This window comes from Simochromis diagramma, unplaced genomic scaffold, assembly GCF_900408965.1.
Source record: "Simochromis diagramma unplaced genomic scaffold, fSimDia1.1 OVJJ01000567.1, whole genome shotgun sequence".
In the NCBI taxonomy this organism is placed as follows: Eukaryota; Metazoa; Chordata; class Actinopteri; order Cichliformes; family Cichlidae; genus Simochromis; species Simochromis diagramma.
Window position 1 is genome coordinate 233,504 of NW_024386973.1, and position 27,797 is coordinate 261,300.

Consider the following 27,797-nt stretch of genomic DNA (forward strand, 5'->3'; position numbering starts at 1 on the left):
TGGACAACCCAAAGGAGGATTAGCATCTAAAAAATCAAGACTCAAAACACCACAAACAACTAAACAACCCAAAAGTTAAGCTGAAAATATTTGACAGAACTTAAAAGTCTTGGGGTCCAAGACCCAGGACCACAACAACACATTAATATCATTTTTTCCCTCCATGTCCCCACAATTACATTTTCTTTTCTTTTTTTTAGAAAAAAGAGAGTTAACTGAAGTGCAGACGGCCTTAATTTAAGTATTGCCTACTGGTGGTGGTCAGAGGGCCCGGTGGCGCCAGTGTCCGGCAGCCTCGCCTCTGTCAGTGCGCCCCAGGGCAGCTGTGCCATCACCTGTGTGTGAATGGGTGGATGACTGGATATGTAAAGCGCTTTGGGGTCCTTAGGGACTAGTAAAGCGCTATATAAATACAGGCCATTTACCATTTATTGCATCAATGCAAAATTGTCTAAGTGTACTTTCTGCATATTGCAGCCATTTGTAGATTAGTAGTATCACTCTTGTACAGGTTTGGTTTTGGGGCTTTTTTATTTGTGCACTATTCTTTCTAATTATTTATTTTTCTGTTTTTTTCCCCCCAAATATATCTCTGATTCACTTTCAAGTCTGTGTCTAGGCTGAAACTCAAGTGTAAACTCTTTTAATAATGACCTTTCACCTTTCAGTGTTTCTAATTTGCAGCAGGACTTTTCAAGCCATAAGAGTGACGTCTCTTTAAGCCTGTGTGCATGTGTGTCGCACAATACTACTACTATTACTACTACTACTGCACTAGGCCCTCAGAGGGACACATTGCAGCAAGGGTTAAAGGTCAGACGCCTGCAGGCTGGGGGTTGGGGCTAACATCCGAGCGCTACACAGTCTTGCAGCTGATAAAGAGTGAACTACTCCCATCTTTCAGAAGTGATTGCCAGTTTGCTGGGTTTTATTTAGAGAACGAGAGAGTGAGAGAGATCATGTTCTACATCACGGTTTAAAAAAAACTGGATTTGTTAACATGAAGCAGTTATCAAATGAAACAGGGATCAGCCCTGTTTTTGGCACTGAGTGTTGAGATGTGACAGTTTTAATAAAACCTGCAGATTCCTGCATTTATGGAGAGCATGAAAAGTTAGCCAGAGACCACAGACATGAGAAGGAATGTGTCTGTAATTCTGACGCTCACCTGTGAGAACTGTGAGACAGACTGTTCACGTTGTTCATCCTGAATGATTCTTGGTCACGACATTTAGCTCATCAGAGAAAGGTCATGTCACTCCACACACATTTGGAAAATCTCATAGTTTGACCATAAAATCAGAGAATAATTACAACTTGGCTGCAGCAACATGAATAAAGACAAATATCTTCTATGTGGCTGTGTTTTCATTTGCAAATATAAGATGTTAAAAGAACTTGATGAAATGTGTGAATATTTCCATCTGAGAGTCTAGTTCTAAGAAAATATTTGGTTAACTTTGGTTTTATATTTTTACAAGAAATAAACAGCGTGTATTTTTCAGAGAATTGAGTTGGAAGTGCGCTCTAAACAAACCACACATTGCCACCCACGGCCTTGTCTTGGAGTATTTAAGTGTTAAAGTTCACATCCTGTCTGGGTGGTGACTGTATTTTTTCACCTGAGCTGCTGTGAATGTTGCAAAAGCCCCGAAACTGATAATGCAGGTCTCAGTGTTCAGAAGCCTTTTTCTCAGTGCTGGATGATTTCTGTCACCAGAGTTATTTCTTATATTAAAAGGACATTGGTTTTAATTCATGCACCTTTCCTTTATCTGGAGAGCCTCCGTTTTCAAAGAGAAACTCATGCAGGACACCTGAGCCCACACAGGCTCTTACTGAACTGCATCTTTGTGTATAAATGAAAGTAGATCACCTTTGATTGCAGCATCGCAGTGATTTTCCTCATTTAGTAAATCTATTCCATATTGTAACAAATCAAATCTCTCATTTTCTTATGTTTTCCTGTCGTGATGCAGTGTGACATCATATATATTTATATATATACATAATATGTTTATATGACAGTAAATACATTTTATGTTGGTTTATTTTGTTGTTTAGTCTGTATGTGACATTCATTATAGCAGTTAGCACTAAGTCACTTTGAATGTTTGGTGTAAATGAACCGCAGGTCACACTTGTCGTGTACTGTTGGATGGAGGCAGTGAGCAACACACAGGAGCTACTGATCTCTGAATGTCTGACTTATAAAATCTATCATTTAATAAAAATAAACAGTTTTGAGTAAACTGTGATCAAGAGAGCTTTAAAGAGAAAAACAAAGTACTTGTAAATAACTGGATTAATAGGGAAAATGTGCTGATAATGGAAGGAGAGTTACATAAACTAAATGAAACAGGAAGTGTAATCATATGTGACTGAATGTTCACATGTGATGGAGTTTTCACTTTTACAGGAAAGAAGAAAATGTGATTTTAAAGTTTAAATCCTGTATTAAATCATGAATGTGGAAAACATTAGTTAGATAGAGACGATCAGATCGAGTGATTTGATGTTAATGTTGTCTCAGAAGACCTGACGTCCAGTAGGAAAGGAGGGAAGAAGGGTGAGCAGGTTAAAAATGAGGTGAGAGAGCTGAACCTGTGTGGGGGTCGTGGGGGTCGTGGGCTGCAGATCAAAACTATTGAGGTGTCTTATAATACCACCACTGGCAGAGGTGCAGGGCTTGTGTGTAAACCAACTCACACAAAAGGTCATATACGTGGTCTTATGGTCTGGACATTTGCATCACGGACATTGAGGATTCTGAGATTTCAGATCACTTCCCAGTTTTGTTTAATACTGCAGTGAGTAATGTGGAATTGAACAGTGATGGTCCTGTGTGGCAAACGCGCAAGATTAACTCCCAGTCAATCGCTCCCTTCACTGATGCTTTCCGTGACTCTCCCCTCTCTGATGCTAGCTGTAACGGGGGTTTATCAGCGGACGAGCTCGCTAACCTCTTTTCCCTCTGAGGGTTAAACGTGCCAAATCCTCACAACCCTGGCTAAATGATACTACTCGCGCCCTTAGGCGTGAATGTCGTCGCGCTGAGAGAAAACAGAAGAAAGACAAACTCCACGTCTCTCTGGACATCCTTCATAATTGTTTATCTAAGTATCAAAAGTTAAATCAGGGCTCTAGAGTGCGACCAAATTTTTCAGTGGTGCGACTAAAAAAAATATTTGGTTGCATCTGTGCGACCAACTGTTCGGGTAGCAAAAAAATAAAAAATAAATCTGCAACCTTCCCTGTGGTCAACAACAGACACACATTATGCCCCTATCGTGGACTAAACCAATCAGAGATAGTAAGGGGCGGGACCTCTCTGATTGGCCGTGGTCCAGTTGAAAGTGCAGGTGGAAGTGGGAGGTGAGTAGCTTGAATAAAGCGATATCAATTCATTAAATCCTGAATCGACTTTTAAATATAACTGTGTTTTGCCAGAAACGCCAGATTCTCAGATTAAAGCTCACAAAACCAGTTCAACAACAACCAAACAGCAGATGAGAGCAGGTACACGGACTCCACACAAAGACGTAAACACAGACCCGACGCATCAGAATCAGCTTTGTCTTTCTCGGCTTTGTCACCCGACGGCCCGCAGACGGACACGCTGTCGGAGCTTAGGGATCCTGATGCGTCCGGTCCGCGCTGTGTTTACGTCTTTTTGCGCTGATTCTGAGCTGCAGGTTTTGTCTCTCCAACCAAAATTCACCGAGCCAGCAGCAAAAGCAGCAGCAAACTGCGCTTCACATTAAATTAAGACGGACTTTTGCGAGATCTCGCAAAACTAACTCGGGATCTCGCAAAAGTTTTGCGAGATCTCGCAAAAGTCCGTCTTAATTTTTTTTCCTCCCATGTCCCCTGCAGGGCTCCGTACTTAAATGACCTCGGACAAGAAAGCCTATTTTTTCTGTTGTTCAATACTGAAGAAATTTAAACTTTATATGCAGAACATTGTAGAATATTTTTAAGGTTATCTGCTATAAAAAGCCAGACCAGGAAAATCTCCTTCATGTTTTTCTGTTTTATTCTCAGTTACTTTCACACAAAGGCATCTGCTGTGATGTTCACAATTCTGATGAAGTCAGTACTGATAAATGATCAGAGTTATAATATTTCTGACTGTCTGAGGCTAAGTTGAATCGAATCGGGACTTTGAAAACCGGAATCGAATGGATTATAGAAATCAGTGATGATACCCAGCCCTAGTGAGCAGCCTAGGCACGACAGAAGTGGATGTAGCTGTGATAGGAAAAGAGCTATTGCTAACTTTTCTGTTAAGACCTGATCCTTCTGAAATTCATAGCCAGTGCTCTGACACGGCGTCATCAATCTTTGAATGCTGAAAAAGCACAGTGTATCCAGAAAAACACATTATATTATATCAATTATTATAAAATTTGTGTGCGCCTAACTTTAAAAAGTTAGGCGTACGGCGGTACGCCCATGGCAAAAAGTTAGTCTAGAGCCCTGTTAAAGCTGCCAAATCTGCCTTTTGTCTATCATTATTATAATAATAATAATAATAATAATGGATTGGATTTATATAGCGCTTTTCTAGGCACCCAAAGCGCTTTACAATACCACTATTCATTCACTCTCACATTCATACACTGGTGGAGGCAAGCTACAGTTGTAGCCACAGCTGCCCTGGGGCAGACTGACAGAAGCGAGGCTGCCATATCGCGCCATCGGCCCCTCTGGCCAACACCAGTAGGCAAGTAGGGTAAAGTGTCTTGCCCAAGGACACAACAACCAGGACAGAGAGCCCGGGGATTGAACCGGCGACCTTCCGGTTACAGATGCGATTCCCAACCCCCTGAGCCACGGTCGCCCCATGACATCCGGTGTTTATGACTAATAGCCACACCCAACCTTTTTAATACTTTTAACTCTGTGATAAACCCTTGCACTATCACTTATGGGGACGCCTCCCCTGCTCTTTGTGATAAATTCTTAAAGTATTTCTCTGAAAACGTCTCAGCTCTAAGGGCTTCTCATCCATCTCATTCATCGTCAGTTTTAGACCCAGTTCCAGTCTCTGAATGTTTGACTGTCCCTGAGTGTCTGAGAGCTGCTGAGCGCGCAGGTGTTTCACTGCTGCTGCATCTAATAAACGCCAGAGAACAACCGCAGCTCAGATGACCCGTTTTCTCAGGAAACGGCAGCTCTCGAGCAAGACAGCGGAAACACAGACGACTGATGTGCTGAGAAAGGAGCGCGAGCCGCCGGGTTCAGATGAACGGGTCAGAAAACGAGCCCTGTGCACCTGAAGCTCACCTGAAGCTCACCTGAAGCTCACCTGAAGCTCACCTGAAGCTCACTCGCTGATGTGTTTAAGGACGCACAGCATGTGTCACGCGCATCTTTACGAGCTCACAGCAGCGCGAACAAACTGGACACCGGATGTCTGTGGGGGACATCCAGTGAGAGACGTCACTGTCACACGTGCTAAACTTATCATCTCAGATCAACGTGATGTTCCAGAGAAGATGAGCGAGAGGAGCCGAGGAAACGAAGGAAAAGTCTCCGAGTTTGGGAGCTTTGCGCGCGTACTGCTGAATAAATCAGGCCCAAGCAGCTCTGACGCGCTCTGCGCTTTTTCTTCATCAAAGATAAAAACCTGTAACACGGGACCCTTCGTTCGGTGTAAAGTCTGTGCTGGCAGGGATGACTCCACAGCCCGCGGGCTCTGTGGGAGGATGTTCTCGCCATAGAGCAGGTGCACAGCGGCTGTTCGCGTCTCCGCAGTCAAACACGGAGACAAACACAGCAAAACAAGCAGCACGTTGCGTGAACACTCACCAGCCTCAGCCTCAGCCTCAGCTTCTTCCCTCTGTTCTCTCCAAACTAACGGACTCGAACTTGTGAGTCTTCTTACCTTCCTCTCTGCAGGAAATCGATGCTGCTGTGTAACCCCGGGGTGAACCCTCGCGGGCAGAAACCGCACACCATGAAAAAGCAGCGTTCAGGTGACAGCTGTAACCGCTTTGCCTTAAAAGGTTTGGAGAAACCCTAACAGAGAGGTTCTCTGTAACAGCGGGAACTAAACTTCTGTAGATTTTTGTCAGCACAGAGACGTCATGTTTCTGAAGCTGTTGAATGTCTGAGCAGCGAGAGGACTCGATTCTGTTTTTCTTGCTCTCCGTGCAGCTGTGGCAGCACAGCGCCTTATTATCGCAGGCCTCAGTTTAATGGTGTTTATTACTGGTTTTTAGTTGTGGTTGGTGGATGCAGTTGTAGCTTCTGAACTCTTTTGGTCTGTCAGATGTTTTGTGACACGTCATAAGCAGTGCTGAAATTTATCAGGATGCTATTAGAATGACATGACTGTTCAAGGACGTTTTATTTATTCGTGCTCTGTTTTAACTGCATTGATGCCCAACAACATCACCAATATGGAGGAAATAAATATTACAATTATGCAGTTTGGTCTGATGAATAGATTCTGTTGATGGCGCTGCAGTCTTCATAAACCGCTGTGGATCAGAGCTGCTGGCTTTAAAGGACGATCGCCCCCTGCTGGTACTAGAGGCGAAGCATGACCAGATGTTCTCTAGTGTCCCAGCTTTGTTGGATACTAACGTTGGAGTTGGCAGTAATGATATCAGTCAAACACATGTATACCTGAGAAACAACACTAGCATCAGTGGGACAGGTGGAGTCCACAGCTGCTGTGGGGACAGTTTCTTAGAGGCTGACGATCCAATCCCACCACAAAGACTTCAAGCTCCCTCTGCAGACGTGGAAGAAACAGACGTGTAAAATGTTGTGATAAGAGTCACGGACGGACAAAACAGCTCAATAAACACTTCATCACTGCTGTTAGCTTCCCACTGACAGTTCAGATTAGCAGTATTTTTTTTTTTTTTTTAATATTATTTCTTTCAACACCCACCAAGTGAAAGCAAGCCCCCAACATTTAAACTGAAAAAGTAAGATTTAAAAGGGTAAATATAAGAATTTAATTTAAACTGAAAGATAAAATCTGAGACCATGAAAATACCACATACGAGAGATTATTGCATTTTCACAAGTTCATATTAAAACTTCAGTTTTAATTGGTACTTTTTCCATGGCTGAAATTTGGCTTCTTTGAATTTGTATAAACTGCTCAGAATTATTATTTTAAACAACTAACGTGAAAGTTCCTGCATCACACACATTTCTTTGAACGGGAGTCTCGTTTAGTTACAAACGTGCACCGCCTCGATAAAGCAGGTGTTACTCACATGACTCGAGTGCTGCAGAAGTCCAGAGACATGAAAAGCAGGCTCTGTCACATCGATAATTACATACATCAATAACACACACGCATGATAAACAAAGCTACTCGCATATATCATTTTCTCCTTTCTAAAACAGCTGACTTTGCTCATATGATCATGTAAGTTGCAGCTTTAGTCTGCAGGACGTGGCTGTACTGTTTCAATATGAAACGTCTGCACAGTTTAGTTTCCATGGTGACGCCTCCAGCCGTTTCACTGACTGTGTGCTGATGTTCGCTCGCATCCTAACATTTAAAGCTTCTAATTGTAAAAGTTTGCAGATTTGGTGGAAGCCTCTTCTCTTTGTCCCAACTGGAACATCAATCTCTCACTGAAGTTGAATGTTTTTTTTCATTCCTCTAAACAAACAAGCGGTTCCTGAGATCATCCGTTAACATTAGCAGACCCTGAGGCAGAGAGGATGAGGCACAGCTTCATCAGTGACACGCAGCAGACCGCAGGCTCATCACTCAGGTTATTTAAAATTAACCAGCTTGAAACTAACTAGAAAAAAATTGTAAAAACAATGAAGAGATTACCAAACTTTACACTGTTGCACCTGTTCAGTTATCATGGGCTTGGATGCTGTTTCCCAAGGCTGAATGATCGGACATGATCTTTAATGACTGTAAAATTAATAACTGGGTCAGCACAGGATGGAATTTATTTAGATGTTGTGTCATCCACACAGGGGCAAAAGTATAGAAATAGAAAATACAAACAAATGTCTCTTGCACCTTGACCACTCTCTTTATATCCGCTAACAGACAGCAGCACTCTGACTGGATGATGAGGAGCAGTAGAGTTCCAGTAGAGTTAACTGTACTGGACAGAAACTGGACAGCCAGGAGTGCAGAGGCATCTATCTGTATATGTGTTTATGTTTAACCATGAAACAATCACTGAACATTTCCACGTGAAACATTTTTTACATCACAAAATATTTTTTCCCAACAATCCGGTGCAACGTGTCAGTCCAGATACACTGATGATCCTCTGTCAGATCCAGAGGGACACACAGGGCTGATGCTGGACTCTACATTGTGTCTGACAGTGGAGCTGTTCTCAGAGCAGTTCACTCTGCAGCACTGACAGTCATCTGCACTTCATTCCTCTGTCAGTCACTGCTGGATGAAGCTCTCCTCTCCACCTCCCAGTAACATGGCCCAGTCAGAGCGTCTCTACACACAAGCTGCTGCTGCTTCAACCTCTCTGGATCATCAGGACACAGCTGCTCCTCTCTCAGCACACACACCGTCCTGTTTACCATCATCACCACCTGCAGAGAGAAGGAGGAAGAGCAGAGGAGATAAACGAGTGTTTCCAGAGACTGTAAGCTCTCATGAAGCTCACACACCTGCAGTCTTTTATCATTAATTCTGTCTTTGATTTCAATCCAGCTCACAGTAGAAATAAACTGCTGAGAGACCTGAACGATTTCATGCTGTTCCACTAAACCACAGAGTTGTTGAAGAACATCCATTTTCGACTAATAAATACGGAGGACACTGAACATGTCAGCTTCTGATTGGCTGTTATCAATTTCTCTGTCCAATCCTGAAGCCTGTCACCGTTCTCCTCTCACAGCTTCACTGAGAAGCTGCAGCTTTACAGGAAACACTGGATCTTTGTTTCATACTGACTGTGTTTAGTACAATACTGCTGACAGCACCACCCACTCACTCCATCACTCTACTGACCTCAGTTTCTCCAGTCTGCAGTCTGGACTCTCCACCAGCTCGAACAGCCGCTTCATGTCTGATTCCTGCAGATCGTTTCCCCGTAAGATCAGCTCTCTCATAGCAGAAGAGTTGGACTTCAGCGCTGCTGCCAGATAATCACAGCTGATCTCTGACAAACCACAGCCCTCCAATCTGTATAAAGAATGAAAGTCCAACAAGACAGACTAAGTATTGGACATGTGTTGTGGCTCCATTAGGGGAGCTTCTAAATATGATGTGATGGCCCCTCTGGGTCTGTCAGGTCACAGCACTGAAGAGAGCTCAAACTGGGCACACAGTTGTTCCAGTCTGGACCAAAGACTCTATACTGGGACTGAGGGACTGCTTTGACTGCACCCACTGGGACTTTTTAAAGGCTCATGTTCTCACTTAGATCATCCACACTTCAGTCAAAGGTTTGGACACACCTTCTCATTTATTGCTTGGGACCATCAATTGTGTTGTGCAGAAGTCAGGTTGGTACATAGCTGTTAGCCCTATTTGACAACTGTTAGAATTCATATTAGAACCAATCAGCTAAGTAAAAAGAAACAACAGTCCATCATTTCTTTAAGGAAAATCACTAAAAATTTGAATGTGTCCCCAAGTGCAGTCACAAAAACCATCAACTGTTAAATCACAAGGTGTGTCGTGTATTTCTACTTCTTTCTGGGAAAAATGGGGATTACATTGAAAACAGGAATTATTTTCCACAATAACCAGCCTTGGATTAGTAAATCACTGAAACATGTCCATGAGGGAGGGAACACAAACATGTTTCCGAAGAAAACAAGCGTATCAGGATGGACGAGTTCATTTACTGTGAATTATCCAGAAATGAGAACGTTGCTCTGCTACAGTCATTGGCCTAATCCTCAGTGCGCATCATTTTATTAAAAGCTTTCTGTTTACTGTCAGCACAGCTTTTACATCATATTCATATCACTACAAGAACAACATGGTGACTGACCTCAAAGACTCCAGCTTACAGTCTGGCCTCTCTAGGAAACCACACAGATTTCTCACTCCTGAATCCTGTAGACTGTTCCAGCTCAGACCAAGATCTTTAAGATGGGAGGGGTTGGACTTCAGAGCGATGGCGAGAGAACTGATATCTGACAAACTGCAGTCATCCAATCTGAATGAAGAATAAAAGATGCAGGTTTATTAGACAGTGTTTTTGCCTGAAATCATTCAGTGTTTCATAATCTGTTCAGAGCTGAAGACGGCCCAGATTAAAACTGATAAATATAAGGTCTCCATCTTTCTACGGCATGATCCTGGGTCTTCGACCCAGTGTTTTGTTCTGGACTCATTCTATGTCTCATGTGGAATTTTATGTTCAAGCTCTCTATTATTTAGTCTTGAGTTCAGCATGGTTCTGGTTCTCGTCCCCAGAGTGGAAGTCAGTCATGACCCCGTCTCTCTGTGTCCTGTCTCCGTGTTCCCTGTTTAGTTCTGTACAGTTTACAAGTCTTGGTCCTGGTCTCAGTGTTTGTTGCTTCCCTTTTTACTTTGATCGTCCCCCGTCTCATGTTCATTAGTCATTAGTTAGATTCTGTTCAGCTGAGTTCCCTCTGTATCTTGTCAGTAAACGTATGAAAATACTTTTAAAAGTCCAACATTTATGGTTCACGCGCTCCAAAGATGACCAGTGGGTGGGATTTGTTGTCTTTGCCAGGCTGATTCTGGCCCCTGGGCCTTATGTTTAACACCCCTGGTTTAAACCTTAGAATAAAACAAAATTTAACATGAAGATCTTCAGTGTGGATCAGTATAATATCAGCCTTACGTCTTCATTGTCAGGACAACTTTCACATCATATTCATGTCAGAACAAATCAAGCACGATGACTCACATCAGCGTCTCCAGTGTACACAGTGAACCCTGCAGAAAACCACACAGCTGCTTCAATCCTGAATCCTGCAGGTTGATGTTGTGACTCAGGTCCAGATGTTTAAGGTGGGATGGGTTGGACTTCAGAGCTGAACCCATAGAGCTGATATCTGACAACCAGCAGCGCTCCAATCTAAATAAAATAATAAAAATGGAGATGAAGTCACAATTGTGAACACATCAGTTCTTCTCTGTCTGTGCTGAGCTGTCAGACTTAGTGGAGTGGATTCAGGACACAGACACCCTCTGTGCTTTTACTTTTTTTTTTTTTTTTTAAACTCTATTTGTGTTTATGCTGTAGCTCAGGTGGCAGAGCAGGTCAGCCACTAATCAGAAGGTCGGTGGTTCGATCCCAGGCTGCCTCCTGGCTGCATGCCAAATATCCTTGGGCAAGATACTAACCCCGTGTTTGCCTACTGGCGGTGGTCAGAGGGCCCAGTGGCGCCAGTGTCCGGCAGCCTCGCCTCTGTCAGTGCGCCCCAGGGCAGCTGTGGCTACAATGTAGCTTGCCATCGCCAGTGTGTGAATGTGTGAATGACTGAATGTAGTATGAAGCGCTTTGGGGTCCTTAGGGACTAGAAAAGCGCTATACAAATGCAGGCCAGGCCATTTATGCACCACTCTACATTTAATCAAGTTAATCAAGCGCCATATAAATCCAATCTATTATTATTATTATTATTATTATTATTGATGGCTTTGTCTTTGGTCGTTTCTTCCTCCCCTCCCCCTCCCCAGGTGTTGATAGCCCAGATCCTGTTCTTCCCATTCAGCTGACTCCTCAGGACTTACTTGACCCTTTGCAGATATTTGGTGGTCAAATTCTCTGGATTATTTGGAAAGATCATTTTATTCATGTGGTCATTTTTTAATAATTTAAATGTTGTTTGACAAACTCAGGACAAGCATTTATTACTGCTTTACACAGACTTTACAGAGTATATTGGCGTTGTCTTTCCTCATCATCAATAATCATCAAGAGTTTATGTAATACCAGTGAGGCCTCACCTGATTCCTGTGTGTTTTAGAAAATATTTGAACATTTCAATAATTCCTTTCAGTTACATCCGATGATGTGCTTGATGTTGCTCTATGTGTACCTCTAACATCTTAACCATTTACCAGAGGAGGTCATATCAGAGACGTCTCCTCCAGAAAGTATCAAACATCACAGATCTGAAATATAGAAAAACAACAACAGCTGCAGTCAGTAAACCCACCTCAAAGTCTCCAGTTGACAGTTTGGACTCTCCAGTCCAGCACACAGAAGCTTCACTGCTGAATCCTGCAGTTTGTTCAGACTCATGTCCATCTCTGTCAGATGGGAGGGGTTGGACTTCAGAGCTGAGGCCACGACTTCACAGTCAGTCTCTGAGAGCCCACAACCGATCAGTCTGTGATCAGAGAAAATATGAAAGGTTTCAAGAAAGTTACTGTACATGAAAATAGCATTTCCTTCATTTTTCTTTACAAGAGAGATTTAATTTTTTTTACATTTTATTGACCCAATATGCAGACATTTTTGATCTATCAGCCCCAAAATTATAGATATTTGTTTATTTTGATCGTTTAAAAAAAAAGAAAAGAAAAAGAACTGCAACTTTTTTTGTTTAATTTATGTTTCATAATTTCTGAGATAATCAACCATTGCCACATATTTTACATAAAAATGCCTTTATTTAAAGGACAAAAACACATATTTAATTAAGGTATGTGACATATGAAGCTAAAATTAACAGCAATCGTTATATACTGTACATTCAAACTTTGGACCATAACATTTTTTGATGATGATGGAGCAGAAATTATTTTAAAAATGTAATAATTTGGGAGCCACCCAGGTCTTGAAAATGAAAAATAGAGTTACACACTACAGCATCAGATTTTACTCGACATGGGTTTGAGGAATTGTTCAGTGAGCATAAATCCAGAAGCTTTCGGTGAAGTTCCAGTGTGAGGCTGACGCACAGATATATTAATGTGATATCACTTACCGTTTTAGGGAGGACTCACAGTGGCGTGTTAGTTCATGCTTTAAAGTCAGTGATGTCCCGGAATTCAAAGAAAAAAGCAGTGTTTTTAGCAGTTTATGAAAGATCGACAAACTCTAACATAACGTGATCCAAATCATCCATGAAGTGAATTTAATCAGCTACAGTCTGTAGTACCAGTCTGTATCACAAGGTGGAGAAGAGAGTCTAGAGTTTTCTTAGCTGGGCCAGTTCATGGAGCTCTCTACACTCTTTATGACACCACCTGTGAGACTCAAATAAAATAAGCCAAAAGGTGAAGGCAGCTGCTCTACACCTCTGTACAAACGCAGCAGCTGTGTTACATTCATGTATGATTAAACCAATCAACTGATTTTCCTTTTTTCTTCGAATCATTAAAATCTTCAAACAACCACAGCAATAAAAACGGGTGATAACCAGAGGAGTTCTGTGCAGTCCTGGTCACAATAACTTATGAGTGTGGATTTATTTTATATTACGGGGTGACTGTGGTTCAGGGGGTTGGGAAGCTCATCTTGTAACCGGAAGGTTGCCGGTTCGATCCCCAGCTCTGTCTGTCCTTGGGCAAGACACTTTACCCTACCGCCTGCTGGTGTTGGCCAGAGGGGCCGATGGCGTGATATGGCAGCCTCGTTTCCATCAGCCTGTCCCAGGGCAGCTGTAGCTGGCTCCACCAGTGTGTGAATGAAGGAATAGTGGAATTGTAAAGCGCTGTAAATGCAATCCATTATTAATATACACAAACTACACCTTTCTTGGCTGCTACCTCAAAGCACATTGTGCGCTGTCAATCTTGCGTGCTGCACAATAACATGTAATATTTAGTATCTACTGTTATCTCCTGTTAGCTAGTTTATTGTGATGGTGTTGTATTTGTTATGTTGCTCTGTTTTGTTTGTTTTCTCATCTGTTTTGTCTTATCCCCATACAGGTGATCCAGGTGTTTTGTTTGTTTTTTTTCTTTTTTCTCTTCTCCCCTTTCTCACCATGTCTTCTCTCCTCTATTTTTCTTTCTCTCCCTCTCTTTCTTTCATTTTTGTCTCCCTGTCCTATCCCCCAGTCATGTCTGTCCCGTCTGTAACGACCAAAAAATCAAATCAAATAAATACATAATTATAATAAAGGTCAATCAAATGGACCCATATGGCAAGGCCATGATGATCCACTTGGCATCTTTCTTGGCCTTCAGACACCAGTTCTGACGGCTACAGATCCAAACGGGACAGGCAAAAAAAAAGAAAAAAAAGAAACTGAAACTACTAAGGTGAATACTGTTAGCACATCTGGACCCACCGAGCCTTTTTGCAGCTCTTCACAAGTGCAATCACTCTGTGTCGTCCCTGCTCTGCTATGTTGTAGTCCTCGATGTCAAACTCATCCACGATCTCCTCCGCCTCGTCCATCATGTAGTCCATAGTTCTGCTGTTGAGAAGCCCTGACGGCTTCAGCCTCAGGGATGATGTTCAGCTTTAATCTGCTGAACAGGAACAGCAAAAGATCAAAGGGAAGCACTTTCACCAGATGAACACACGAGACTCACGATTCATTTAAAGGATTTTCTGTGTGACGTCTTAATCTTCACAGAGTTGTCTTCGGAGTTATGGAGGACCAGAATGTTCAACACAGCCAAGCTCTTTTTGTGTTAGCTAAACAAAACCTAAACCCCAAGTGCGCTCACATGAGCGTCATGTCACAGGTCATGTGACTCTTCTTCTGTGACCTCTGTGAGATCTGCTTGCTCCAGTCAGAGAGATTATCAGACAGTAATAAAATGGTGATAAAAATCTATTAAAAACTATAAAATATAACCGCAAAATCCAAATCTGCACATACTACGAGATTAATGCTGCAGGAAATTGTGCAAATTGGCGGTTATTTCTAAGGAGATGGCTGCACAACTTTAAAGTGGCTCCATTTAAGCATTACAGCTTCCTGTCCCACGGCACACTGACGCTGTGTCCACGTAGGACGGAGGTGACTTCTACAGGGACAAACACACAGCTCCATCCACGAGTGAACACAGACAAGTCTGAGAAGAAAACAGCAGCTTCAGCTTCGACCTGACACATTTTACATCCCAGTTTGATTTGCTTTAGAAACGTCTCGAGATTATTCACCAAACGGTTTGTTAGAGCACAGAGAAAGTCCTGAATTTAAACAGTAACAAGATCCCAATATATCCCTGAGGAATATATTACAGACAGCTGTGTTAACAGCAGAGCTCCAACACTATCAGAAACTTCTGCTTTTAAATTTATCAAGAATGTTCACATGACAAACAACAGACTCATTACACTGGGGAGAAATCACGTCTGTAAGCTAATAAGCTGCTGTCAGTTCAAAGGGAAATTTATGAAGACAAAGTCACAACTATCTGAACATTTTTTAAAATACTCCAATTATTGCATAATAAATGAATTATTAAGAGACTTAAAGCCTTAATAATGAATTTATTAATAACCTCAGACCATTTTAAAAAAAGACTTAATTTAAAAACTTGTTCCTCCAAATAAAGTCTGAAACCCGTCTGTTTGCAGGGTGGAAGGAGGATACTGTGGGCGTGCTGTAGTCCAACTACACACACCTGCAGGTGGACTACAAACAGGTCATTCTGCATTACTGAGGCTGTAATGAAGTGACATGAGATCAGGTCCTCAGATTTCCTCACAGACAGACTGAACGAATGCAAACTGAACTGTGTGAGCTGAGTTTTTATATTCAAATCAGCTTCACACAAAGAAACAAGCTGATTAGAAACAGTTTTTGTTCAGTGTTCAGCGGCAGCTTTAACAGCCTGTGTAACATATCAGCTTTGGCATGATGAAAACTGGCTGTTAACGTGATCTGTGTCAGTTATCGTTAATGTTGACGCTTCATCAGTCAAACAATCTGGATCCTTCAGACCAAAGAAACAATGAAAGGTGGGAGAGAAAAACAGGAAGAAACATCCACCAGGACCAGGCTCAGGCAGGCAGTCGGGGGTGAGGGGTTACTGGCTGGTTCTGAGGGATTTTCTAAACGCGCAAATCAGTCCGTGCATGATTGCATCGCCCCGCCCATCAAAAAGTCACCTGCGCGAATAGATCAGCTGTCGTCGGTTACTGGACTGAGTAACGTCGCCCAACCGTAGTCTAGTTTAAAAGTCTTTCTAAAAGTGCAGTGTTGCTGTCCTTCCTGCTCCTGTCACAGACGACATGTTTCATGTCACAGACACTTTCAAACTGCAGGATTTACGAAGTCACTGCCAAACCCTGACTGCAGCTTCCGGCTTGTGACCGGACACTGTTAGTGGTTCAGGATGAGGGACACACCTGACACATGTTTCACACGTTACAGCCAACATGTTATTCACAGCGGTTCCGTTAAACGCACATTTAACAGCAGCGTCACATGGATGACGAACCCGGAAGTGAAACAGCGCAGACAGTTTTCTTTGAGCTGGCTTTGAGTCACTGATCACAGAGTTCACCGTGACTGTCCTTCTCCCCTCTGCAGTCCACAGACACGCACACACTCCGACAGCAAAGCTACAACCACGCTGTGCCAACACTCACCCGCCTCCACCTCCAGCGCACCACCAACTCTGCTCCTTCCGCCTTCCTGTGCTTGTGTAATCACGTGATCAGAATCGCCCCTCCCTTCTCCAAACTCAGTAAATCAGGAGTGTGTGTGTGTGTGTGTGTGTGTCACTGATATTCAGCGTGTGCAGTTTATGAAAACAGTCGCTTGGGTTATTGAACGATCTGCACGGACAGCAGCTGTTCAGGACTCACGCGGGGCGGGAGACACTGTGACGTTTCACAGGTGAGCTCTTCACCTGCAGGTCTTTGTCTGGAGCAAGCTTTCTGTGTGGCTCCTTCTTCCCGCTGCTCCCCGAGACTAACGGCTGTTTCAATTCATTTTCATCTCAGTTCTTCAGTTTTGTTTTGTTTTAAATGTCATTCAAAATTTGAAGATTAGGATTTGTGAGCTTTTCCTCGGTTGAACAAGGACAAATCCAAGAAATAAAAAATGTTCCTGAAGAAAACTGAACGTTTGATGGCAAATATGAGGAGAGAACCTCTCAAAACACAAAAAGTTAAAGCTTGAAATCGATTTCCAGAATAAAGATGAAGGTGGTGTCTGACCGATGTGCGCTGAGGTTCAGGAACAACGCTGACATTAACCAGGCACAATAAATGTTTCAGTTGGTTGTCATTCAGCACATTTATGTTTTACATCATTCAGTGGAATACTCTTTTTTTTCTTCAGGCCGACTGCACGCCGGCGACAGCATGGTGACGGCACGCTGCAGTTTTGGTTTGCTGCAGGCGGACGATTTAAGTTTGGCTGTTTCCTTCATGAATACCAGCAGGACTCAAATAGAAATGTGTTTTATTTGAACGCAACCTTCAACTTTTTGTTTTTATTGCACGCAGAAAATTGTAGTTTTCTCTGCAGCAGCCCATTGATTTCATAAACGCAACACACTGTACTTTTTAACACACATGCAGTGTTTCCCTCATTTTACATGTCAGGGCGGGAGCCACAAAAAACGGCTTCTTGAGCATTTCAGGTTGCCTGGTAACCAGCTGATGAAGAGCACTGATTAGAATTTAACTTTATTGCCGATTCACGTGTAAACATGCAGGCTAATGAAATGCAGTGGCTGATGCAACACTTCTCAGGCATTTGAAGGCACAGCAGAGAATGAAAGAAAAGCACTAACACGTGAGAGCGCCTTTAATGATTTTTATTGAAGAAAAGTTTATAATAACCGCTTTAATGTTGGTCTCAAATTTACTCAAATGTGCATAGAAATGATTATAGAGGAGCACACATCAACATTCACGCTTTCTGTGAATCACACTCTAACATATAAAAAGAAAAGCTGCTGTAAAGCTGCACGACCGAACAACAATCCAAAGATTCATCATTGAAAGTCTGTTTTATGTCTGTTTTCTCTTAAAGCTCGCAAACACAAACACAGCTGTAACAGCTGGGACTGTGCCCTACATTATAAACCTAATTGAGGTGACTGTTGTTGTGAGTTCACGCTACACAAATGAAGCTGAATTATAAAGAATTAAATTCATGATTGATTTAAACATGAGCAGATACACAAACACCGAAACTCTGACAGCAAAATGAGGTTCATTCAAAAGTAATGCAGGAACTGGTATTCTGATTACACTGCTGTCTTAACTTTCACTCGAGGCCAAACGCTGGTATTTGACCTTTGACATTTTGGCCCTGTACAGGAGCACTCCACAGATCATGGCAACAGCAGCAAGAAGACATCCAGCGATGAAGACCAGGTTCAGGTTCAGGTTCAGGTTGTTCCCTGAAGACCACAATAGAACCTCAGCATTGTTCACACTTTAGTGAAAGTCAAACAAAGAAGCTAATGTTAAGAAGCACTTTGTGTTTCCATACCTGCACTCATGCTGGTGTCTGCTGACCTCTTCAAACGCAGAGGACCCTGGGAAACGAAGTGCGCTGCAGTCTGGATGGCAGAGTCCCTCTTTCGGCGGTGGGAGTGGTGGTGATGGTTTGAGTTGATGCATCCCTGTGAGCACCTGCTGTTGGGATTACCTGCTTCACACATCATTACTGAACAGCTGATGTATACCTGAGTGAAACAGGACACACTGTCAGTATATCAGCAGACGTACAGTTGCCCCCTCTAGTAGAACAAGAGCAGAGCTGCAGTCAAACGTTTGCTTTTCCATCCCAGCCAAGGAGAAAGCACAAATGTCACAGCCTAATTAACTTCATGTGTTTCTGCGCAGTTTGTTATTGTAATTTTGCCTCTGTAGACTACTACAATGGATTTAAAATCAAAACAATGAAGATAAATGAAGCAGTTCAGCAGCAGTATTGCATTATTTGTTCAGGAATTCGAGCCATTTTTATACATTTACCAAATATTAAGAGTCTCAAAAGTAATATGACATTGACTGACGAGTAGTGGAAATAGTTTTCCACCACAAGCACATAAGAGAACTCTAAGAAAAGATTAAAAAAGCAACTAAAAACGAAATAAATACCTTTAAAATGAGACTAAAATTGGGCATATTTATTAGTGCTTTTAGAAATTGGAGCTTTTAGATATCTACAGTTCTTTACCTGATCGTGCAAACCGATGAACTTGAAGGCCTCGATGCAGAATCTAAACTGTCTCTTGTTGTCCGTCTCATGGATCATCACAGTTGGGTCCACGGGGCACCTAATCAGAGCCGAGCACAAAGACGACACAGCTGCTGTAACTCCATGTCTTACAATCAAAGCTGCTACAGAAGCAGAGACATCACAGGGTTTCTGCAGCATTTCAGAATCAAAGAAAAGAGAAAACTTTGGTAAAACTCTGGTTTTCCTTCTTTTCTTTTATATATTGATCCAATGGTGGGTTTTCGTATCAAACTTGGCCAAATTATCAAATGTTGAGGTAACTGATGTGCCCTAAATAATATACACTTCACTTCCTTCAGCACATGCGTACCCGTCTTCAATGATGGAGTAGGTTGGCTGGTAATTGGGGTTGTCGTATGGCGAGGCTCTGCAGGACTCCACAAACATCTCGGTGTCGTTGACTATGGAGGACGCTTCTATCTCCATGTAAATCTTCTGCCCTACGTCGTACTCCAGAGGGTACGAACTGGGATCAATGATGCTTCTGAACTGGTTGTCGGGGTAAAACTCAAACTGGTAGGTGAACGTGCCGAAGCCTTTATCAAACACTTCCACAATCTTCCTGTGTGCTGTGAAGCCCAGTGACACGTTCCCCTTTTTGGGGTACTGACAGTAGAACTCTACTTCCAGGTTATGTTTCCTGGTGATCAGAGCTCTGCTGTCATCCACTGAGGTGATTTCATTCTTGAAAATGAGATGTTCCTCGTCCTCCTGCAGAGTCAAACATCACTCTGTCAGTCCTCGTTCTGATATCTAAACCAACAACAACAGAATAGATACAAAGGAGCTCTGGTTACCTCGATCTGAGTGCCACAAGCATTGAGAGGGATGACGCCGATGATGTGAGTGCTGTTGGAGTATCTCTCCAGGCTGCAGAGGGTGTTGCTGGGCTCACTGAGACGCAGGTGATCCTCACGGAGTCCACGGAGGGACGATTTCTCCACCTCTACTCTCATTTCAGACTCGGTGCAGATCACGTTGGTTTTAACTGAAACAAGTTAAAAACATATAAAATATGTTATGATGTAAAAAAACATACAGACTTAGAATTTACCTTATGATACCCATTCAAAGGACTCTTCATTAAGCTAAACCTAATAGATAGAATAGAATAGAATAGAATAGAATAGCCTTTATTGTCATTGTACACAGTACAACGAAATTGGAGTGCCACTCCCTTGGTGCAAGTTCCAATAATAAATATAAATGTAAAATATAAAAAGTACAAAAAAACAAAAAAAAAATGCATGATGCAATCCAACACAACAGATTTAAAGATTTACAATTTCAGTTTATTTTAATGTTGCCAGAAATATGTCAAAATCCTCCAACTCCAATTGTCAAAAAGTTATAAAACTATAAAACGAATGTAGTGAAGAAAATAGAAAATATGTCACATATTTGAACACACACAGCACCTTATAAAATGAAATGCACACATTTTGGTATCAAAGACAACTTTAGACTCACTTTCCTCTGTTCCAACTTTTAAGATGACACACCTCATCTCGGACTGATAGACGCCGGACCTGAAGAGACATTAGAACGATGATAAGTTGACTCAATGTGTGACTTAAATGATTTTCCTTTTTATTATTTCTTCAAATACTCTTGAAATTGTAAAGCTTAAGGTCAAATGAGGAGAGCTTTATTTTATAATTTGTTCATAGTGGCATTATGTATTCCAAAAGCACATTTATTTAAACTTCTCACACCTAGACAGAAAATACATTTTTTAAAGCACTAAAAACAACAAAAAGTCACTTACTGTGAAGTCGGGGTGCCGTGGTTATGAGAGTGGGTATTGCCTGGAAAACTGGTCACTCTTGACCTGAAAAACCCACAAAGAGTCCAATCATGACTTTGCTCTCCCAAACGAATTCTGTGTTTAAAGGAATGAAACCGAGGCTAACCCTGTCGCCGATTCAACAGCAAAGCACACTGGGAAATAATCTCCCAGATCGCTGGAGAACGGCGTCCACCGAAGCACAAACTCATTATGTGTGGTTCTGTGCTTGGTCATATTCATTGGCCCGCTCATGATGATATCTTGTATTCTGTAAGAAAACAACAGAAGGAAACAAGGATTAGCTCATTAATGCTGAGCTGAGCTTTCCTGCTGAAGTGATAATAATGCTTCGCTGCCATCAGGCCTCCTTAATCAAGCTTTGTCTCACTCACGCTGCATATGAAGCCTGTGCTTTGATTCTGATCTCCACCTCTTTGTTGACCTCTGCATGAATGCGCTGTCCGTGTGCAGGTGTTGGGTGCACAAACTGGGGCAAGTATAGTCCCTCCTGGCATGAAGGAGCAGGTGGATCCACTGGAGTACAGTTAGAGTAGTAACAAATAAGCATCCGTTACCAAAGCAGGAAGAAGCAGCTGTCTGCATAGCAAAAGTTTAAGGCTTTAAACAAACACATGAAGTGGAGTTTGGTTCTGGGGCTGCTGAAGAATTCAGTGCAAACAGGTAAAACTAATATTAAGTTTTTAAGATAAACTGTGGGTCACATGAGTAAATAGGTCTGCTGCAATCAGCTGTTTCTACCACAGTTACCACTGTCTTCATGTGCAGAGTCATGAAAGCAGCAACATGCTGAGAACAGAGCAGAGCGGAGTGTGCTGCATCATCACATCATCAAACACTGAGACAACAATGGGCCTTACCAAGGAAAGAGAACTGCAACGGTAGTTTACTGAGGGGAGGAGAGGTCGCCTGCAGCGGTCTGCCCGTAGTCCACCACCATGGTGTGGTAGTGGGGGCGGCTGTAGTTGTAGTAGGAGCGGCTGTAGTTGTCCACCACCACCATGGTGCAGTTGTAGTTGACCCCCACCACCATGGTGCAGCTGTAGTTGTAGTGGGGGCGGCTGTAGTTGTAGTGGGTGCAGCTGTAGTTGTAGTGGGCGCAGCTGTAGTTGACCCCCACCACCACCACCATGGTGCAGTTGTAGTTGACCCCCACCACCATGGCGTGGTAGTGGGGGCTGTTGTAGTTGTAGTGGGCGCAGCTGTAGTTGTAGTAGGAGCAGCTGTAGTTGTCCACCACCACCATGATGTGGTAGTGGGGGGGTATGTAGTTGTTGGATACATGGCGGACAGAGGAGACCTGGAGGACTGGGATCCATCGGAGTATCTCAGACTGATGTGTCCTTGTGGGAAATCCTCCACCACCAACTCAAATGAATTCACTAACGGGTCAGCATGAGTGTATTGGTAATGTAACGTGCAGGAGTCCTGACAGTGAGAACATTTTGGAGTTAAAAGGGAAAAACCACAAGTGAGTTATTGCACAGTGGATTAGAAATTTAGCTAACCTGGTCTAAGTGGAAGCCTGAATGTTGGGTGCAGCCGTAGCACTCTGCACTTCCTGGATTTCCATATCTGCATCTGACTTTGTCTCCATCAGGATCAAAGGACATCAGCTTGTATGTCCGTGGGCAGTTTTCAGGAACTCTTCAATAAACACATTAACAAAGTCTCTCTCAGTGTCTCACACAGTAACACAAGTCATTCACTGGCATGATTATCTTGTATAGAAAATTGATCAAAAAGGTAAAAAGAAAAATATGTTTAATGACAGAGCTGAAGGAATAAAATAGAATTAAAAATAAATCTAAATGAAAGAAGTAATTATACAGCAACTGGTAGAGTTCTCACTGTAAATGAAATGAACCCTTTTACAAGTGCTTTTTAAATGACTGTAACTCCGACGTCGTTTACGCTAGAGGGAAAATGCAACGGTTTCAGTCCAATCACAAGTAAAAATTGATGACGCACGAGCAGAGAGGTGGGTGTGGAGAAGCAGCAATGCCCCCAATAAGGCCTGGAGATTTACAAAACTGAGTGTCCCGGCTCAAAAACGTTTTGCACATATTTTAAATATGTGCAAAACGTGCTATGTCTAAATATCATATTTAGCATTGTTGATATTTAAAATCGATGTTGTGTTACATTTTGTTAAATATGCGTTTACAGTTAACTATAAATCTGAAAAAACAAAGTTCGTTTTTTATTTTTTTATACTGTTGTTCCGTTGTCATAACGATACAATAATGTAAAATGATGAGGTTGTTCTGAAAAGGGGGCAAAAGCATTCACTTATAGATTTCACAGCCAAAATTACCAAATAAGTCCTGGCTGCCTAAATGATGCTTGGTCAGTAAGTATAATGTTTTAATTTGACTGCTGGTTGATAAAAACAAATGAGCGTGTTGTTTCCCTTTTTGAGAGAAGCAGGTTTTGCTGACATTTTGAAATTCAGATTTCAGTTCAGAGGCTAACAGTTTAAATCAGTTTCAGGAAGCTTACCTGAGGAAAGGTAGGATGGCAACTTCTGGTGATCTGTTTGGTTCTCCAGTGTCGGATCTTTCTCCCAAATCCACAAGAGTGTTCAAGTACCAATCATAATTGTTGTCACGTCTGTATATCCAGCAGCAGCTCGCTGCCCTGGTTTGTTTAGAAATAACAAAGTCATCCACCCACCAAGCTCTTGTTTTATCATAATATCAGACAGATTTAATGACTGTGGTGACTTTAGATGAATAATAATTAATAAAAATTAATAACCAATAATTACGCACAATGAAGCACATCAACAACATCTTCATACTTAAAATGAAAAATGCTCACCGCATTTCAAAAGGTCTGTTGCTCGGGACGACCCGTGTGGTGACGGTTTCAGTTTCACACCATTGTCCATTATAGAGTGGAGCACTGGTGCTGCTGTCCAGTGTGCCTCTCTGACTTGTGGAGGTGTAGCCACAGGATCCACTGGAACAATACCAGTAGAGGGAGTAGTAACATCCATCATAGGTGTCTCTGTCCCGAATTTGAACCTATAGAAAATATCATATAATCAACTCAGTCAGATTGTCACCAGTTATTTCAGTTTTACTCCACGTTATCAGTATGAAGAAGGTTCTGTATCTGTGTTTGATCATGTGATCACAATTTTAACACAATCAATAACAAATGTAGGTCATGGAAGCCACGTCTGCAGCCATTGATTAGTCACAGCACTCTGGATTTAGAGGTGAAGAAAGTGAAACACGATAATAATCATCTTCATCATCATCATCATAATTATTATTATTGTGTTTTTCATAATGTTTTCATTGATGAACATTTATTAGTTGTTCTCAATAGTTTTTAAAAAAAAATAAAGTTTAGTATTTGTTTAAACTTTAATAAAAGACAAAGTGTTTAAAATGCATGGATAAGTTAAGAAGCAAAAATTAAGGAATTCAAGGAAAAGGCTGAAAAGCAAAAGTTTCTTCTATCAGAATAATCAGACCTGCCACAGTCGGGAAAACAGCTTCACTTATTATCTGTCATTAATATTAAGTACAGTTAAACGTTGTGTATCTCACATTAAATGAGCCATCAGGGTTTCTTCCTTTGTAGGTGTAGGTCGTGGTTCCCCCAAAGTAATGAGAAGCAGACACCAGTGAGACCAGGAGCAGCTGAAGCAGGAGCATCAGTGTGGACGCCATGATCCTCCAAACCCACCTCTGTCTGCAGAGATGCTGCTCACATCCACCTGCAGCATCTTTATATACGAAGCAGGGCACAGTCCTGCCAAGTCTAGTGGCATGCACGCTATGTGAGAGAACAATAAGAGCTGCTAAACTGGTCTGAGCAGGAAAACACACCTGTTTAAAAATATATATACTGTAAATGAGGTGAGCTACAGCCTGCACAGAGTAAATGAAACCCAACTTCTCTGATTCCTGGCACACAGACCGTGTTATTGTTATCCTGTAAACACAGGGTTACGCCTGAAAACCAGTTTAATCCACGTGATAGTTTCTACTTTGCTTCTTTTAAAGACAGTTTTAAAATCTGACAGTACTTAAATTCACATAAACATACATGTTTACAACAAAGAATTATATTTAGATTCTGTCAGATCACACATATAACTGCAAGCCTGCATTTCATTCGTAACACTTCTTTTCAAGAAAAAGTTGAAAAGTTCACTTTCAGAATTTTCTCACATCACACCAGGTTTTAGTGCAGCACAAATACATGTTTTTTTACATTACAGACTCACATCACTGCAGTGTGAGGATAATAAATCAGCTATTCTGATTTACATTTTCCTTTTCAGAGCATGTCCAGAGTGGGTTCGCTCTTTTTTCAAAACGCCATTTTAATTTAGAGTTTTGTCTCATTCTTTGGTTTCTTTTACATAAATAAACGAGAGAACAAAGAACAATAACCCCAGAATTAAACTGACACTACATAATTCAATAGTAATAGGTGCAGTATTTTGGCTCAGTTATTAGAGGCCTTCTGTGTAGTTTGGATGTTCTCCATGTGCTTGAAGATGTAAAGCTAAAGACATGTGAGTTCTCAGACATTTAATAATTTGGTTTCATCAGTCAAATGGCCTTCAGGTAAACAACACGGCTCTTCTTTTGCAACTCTTTCGATCACACAATGGTCTGTGCAAACAAAGCAGAGGTATTTTGCTTTTTGTTTGCAGTTGCACTGCATAGTTTTAGTTTCATTTTTCAATCATATGCATACATGTAGAACAGTTTAAAATCAGATGATCAAAATGCAGGGTGGCGCACAGCCCAGCTTCTAAACAAAGAGGGAACAGGGTAAAAAGAAATGATAAAATTAGCAAATAAAAGAAACACCTGGTGGAATATTTAATAATTAATATTTAAGATGCCTTAGAAAGTGTTTTAATGTTTGGTTTAAGTTAGTACATTAATACATTAATAACCTTTAATGCTGGGACCAAAAATGAATGTGAACAGAGGCTCCGCCCAGTTTAATTTTCTCAGCTTGTCCTGTCTACTGCCTTCATGCGGGAGCTGTGTAGGCTTCTCACTTTCACCTGCTCCATGTCTCCATCCATTCTCTTACTTCACCCACTTCATTATTCATCATTCATGGTTTGCCAGCAAATTCTTATAACCGTTGGACCGTCTCAGTTCCACACAGCACGTTCAAGTGCCACCCACATCAAAGGTCACACACCGGATCTGGTTTTCCTTCCAGTCTGAGCTACTTCCTGTTCCTCTGCCTAGGTCGTATACTAACTGTACCATCACATACAGGAATATGAAGCCTGCCTGAGCAGTGGCCGGTGTTGATACAGCTTTCTTTTTTTTATTGTGTCACAGTACATATTCTTATATTTTTAGATGACAGGATTTCATGTGTATCAAACTCCCATTATTGCAGTGTGAGGATAATAGTCAGAGTTGTTCTGATTTGCATTTTCATGGGTTCTTAAAAACTGTTAAACTGTTTGCTCTTTTGTTTTACAATTTTAAATTAAATGTTTTACATTTAGAGTTGGTCTCTGAATCTTTGTGTCTTTTACATAGAAACACAACAGAATAAAGAATCAGCGAGTCCAGATGGACAATGACCTCAGGATAAAACACTGTGCTTTGTGACTTACTCACAGTCATGTGGATGTAATAATAATAGGTGTAGAATCCTGGCTCAGTAATTAGCTCTGTCTCACAGCATTTGAATCTGGGCAGCGCCTTTCTATGTTTGTAAGTTCTTCATGGGGATTTTATTTCAGTTTTTACATTTTTTATTGTGATATCAGTTGTCAGACATTTAATAGTTTGGTTTCTTCAGTCGAATGGCATTCAGAAAACAGCACGGCTCTTTTTGGCACCGCTTCATTGCACAATGGTGCTGTGCAAACAAAGCAGAGGTATTTCGCTTTTTGATCCTCTCTTTGTCTCACCAGAATATCGTATGTTTTTCCAAGAAGTTGCTATAAATGGTGAACTCATGCACCTCCCCTTCAGGTGCCCTTGACCTCTGCTACAAAGGCCTGGACTTCTCTCATTCTCCCCACAAGCGTGCATTTCAGTCCTCGTTTTCCTCTCCTCCAAGTCAAGCCAAATGTTCCAGCTGCATCTTGAAACCCAAACAGTAGTGGTGTGCGATACTGCATATTTTGGTATCGATCCGATACCAAGTAAATACGGGCCAGTATCGCTGATATCGCTGGGGAAAGAGGGCGGCTGGGTGACGGTGAGGAGGAAGCATAGTCCTAAACAGAAGCCCCAGGTACACCACCAACCCGTTCATGTGTCTAACCGTTTTTCCCCACTCGGCGACACACCCGCCGGGGCTCAAACTCTGGTAACTGGTGATTCTGTTCTCAGACATGTGAAGCTAGAGACACCGGCAACCATAGTCAATTGTCTTCCAGGGGCCAGAGCAGGCGACATTGAAGGAAATTTAAAACTGCTGGCTAAGGGTAAACGTAAATTCAGTAAGATCATAATTCACGTCGGCAGTAATGACACCCGGTTACGCCAATCGGAGGTCACTAAAATCAATATTGAATCGGTGTGCAACTTTGCCAAAACAATGTCGGACTCTGTAGTTTTCTCTGGTCCCCTCCCCAATCAGACCAGGAGTGACATGTTTAGCCGCATGTTCTCCTTAAATTGCTGGCTGTCTGAGTGGTGTCCCAGAAATGATGTGGGCTTCATAGATAATTGGCAAACCTTCTGGAGGAAACCTGGTCTTGTTAGGAGAGACGGCATCCATCCCACTTTGGATGGAGCAGCTCTCATTTCTAGAAATATGGACAAATTTATTAAACCCCCCAAAATATTAGTGATGGGATTTCCGGCTCTTTTTAGAGAGCCGGCTCTTTCGGCTCCGAACCGGCTCTTCAGGGTGTTTTGTTGCTTTAATTAATTTATTATTAACAATAACATAAAAT

The 27,797-nt window shown here is 42.0% G+C and overlaps 3 protein-coding genes across 9 annotated transcripts in view; all 3 read right to left on the bottom strand.

The window, feature by feature from the left end:
* The window catches only part of LOC120738287 (NACHT, LRR and PYD domains-containing protein 12-like), a 43,321-nt gene extending 37,331 nt beyond the window's left edge, over positions 1-5,990 (bottom strand). For 3 of the 7 annotated variants that reach the window (XM_040039474.1, XM_040039475.1, XM_040039476.1), the window contains exon 1: positions 5,891-5,979. In XM_040039474.1, the coding sequence (XP_039895408.1) occupies positions 5,891-5,964 (74 nt within the window). In that variant the 5' untranslated portion in view covers positions 5,965-5,979. Of the gene's footprint in view, positions 1-5,890 lie in introns of all 7 variants that reach the window. The other 4 variants (XM_040039471.1, XM_040039470.1, XM_040039472.1 and 1 more) reach the window with 4 other exon arrangements.
* A 2,437-nt stretch (positions 5,991-8,427) lies between these two features.
* Positions 8,428-16,593, bottom strand: LOC120738294 (NACHT, LRR and PYD domains-containing protein 12-like). The gene is made up of 7 exons (XM_040039483.1): positions 16,461-16,593; positions 14,200-14,380; positions 12,115-12,288; positions 10,857-11,027; positions 9,969-10,136; positions 8,978-9,151; positions 8,428-8,556 (listed from the first exon to the last, which is right to left on the bottom strand). The coding sequence occupies exons 2-7, from the start codon at positions 14,319-14,321 to the stop codon at positions 8,550-8,552; spliced, it is 816 nt and encodes a 271-aa protein (XP_039895417.1). The 5' UTR covers positions 14,322-14,380; positions 16,461-16,593; the 3' UTR covers positions 8,428-8,549.
* Positions 16,594-17,623: 1,030 nt separating this feature from the next.
* LOC120738289 lies at positions 17,624-24,618 on the bottom strand. The gene is made up of 15 exons (XM_040039478.1): positions 24,448-24,618; positions 23,708-23,913; positions 23,387-23,524; positions 22,393-22,531; positions 22,054-22,312; positions 21,745-21,996; positions 21,259-21,400; positions 20,991-21,134; positions 20,846-20,908; positions 20,548-20,606; positions 19,875-20,065; positions 19,388-19,788; positions 19,015-19,114; positions 18,322-18,517; positions 17,624-18,229 (listed from the first exon to the last, which is right to left on the bottom strand). The coding sequence occupies exons 1-15, from the start codon at positions 24,568-24,570 to the stop codon at positions 18,087-18,089; spliced, it is 2,556 nt and encodes an 851-aa protein (XP_039895412.1). The 5' UTR covers positions 24,571-24,618; the 3' UTR covers positions 17,624-18,086.
* Between the last annotated feature and the right edge of the window lie 3,179 nt (positions 24,619-27,797).

What these genes read in the sequence shown, in the direction of transcription:
- LOC120738289 (XM_040039478.1), bottom strand. Translation starts at nt 24,570, where the DNA reads ATGGCGTCCACACTGATGCTCCTGCTTCAGCTGCTCCTGGTCTCACTG. An exon ending in ACCCTGATGGCTCATTTAAT is followed by an intron (nt 23,914 to 24,447) that starts GTGAGATACACA and finishes TATTTTCTATAG; the next exon opens with GTTCAAATTCGGGACAGAGA. An exon ending in GTTGCAGTTCTCTTTCCTTG is followed by an intron (nt 21,401 to 21,744) that starts GTAAGGCCCATT and finishes ACTGTACTCCAG; the next exon opens with TGGATCCACCTGCTCCTTCA.
- LOC120738294 (XM_040039483.1), bottom strand. Translation starts at nt 14,321, where the DNA reads ATGGACTACATGATGGACGAGGCGGAGGAGATCGTGGATGAGTTTGAC. An exon ending in TGTCAACTGGAGACTTTGAG is followed by an intron (nt 11,028 to 12,114) that starts GTGGGTTTACTG and finishes TATTTTATTTAG; the next exon opens with ATTGGAGCGCTGCTGGTTGT. An exon ending in TGTAAGCTGGAGTCTTTGAG is followed by an intron (nt 9,152 to 9,968) that starts GTCAGTCACCAT and finishes TTCTTTATACAG; the next exon opens with ATTGGAGGGCTGTGGTTTGT.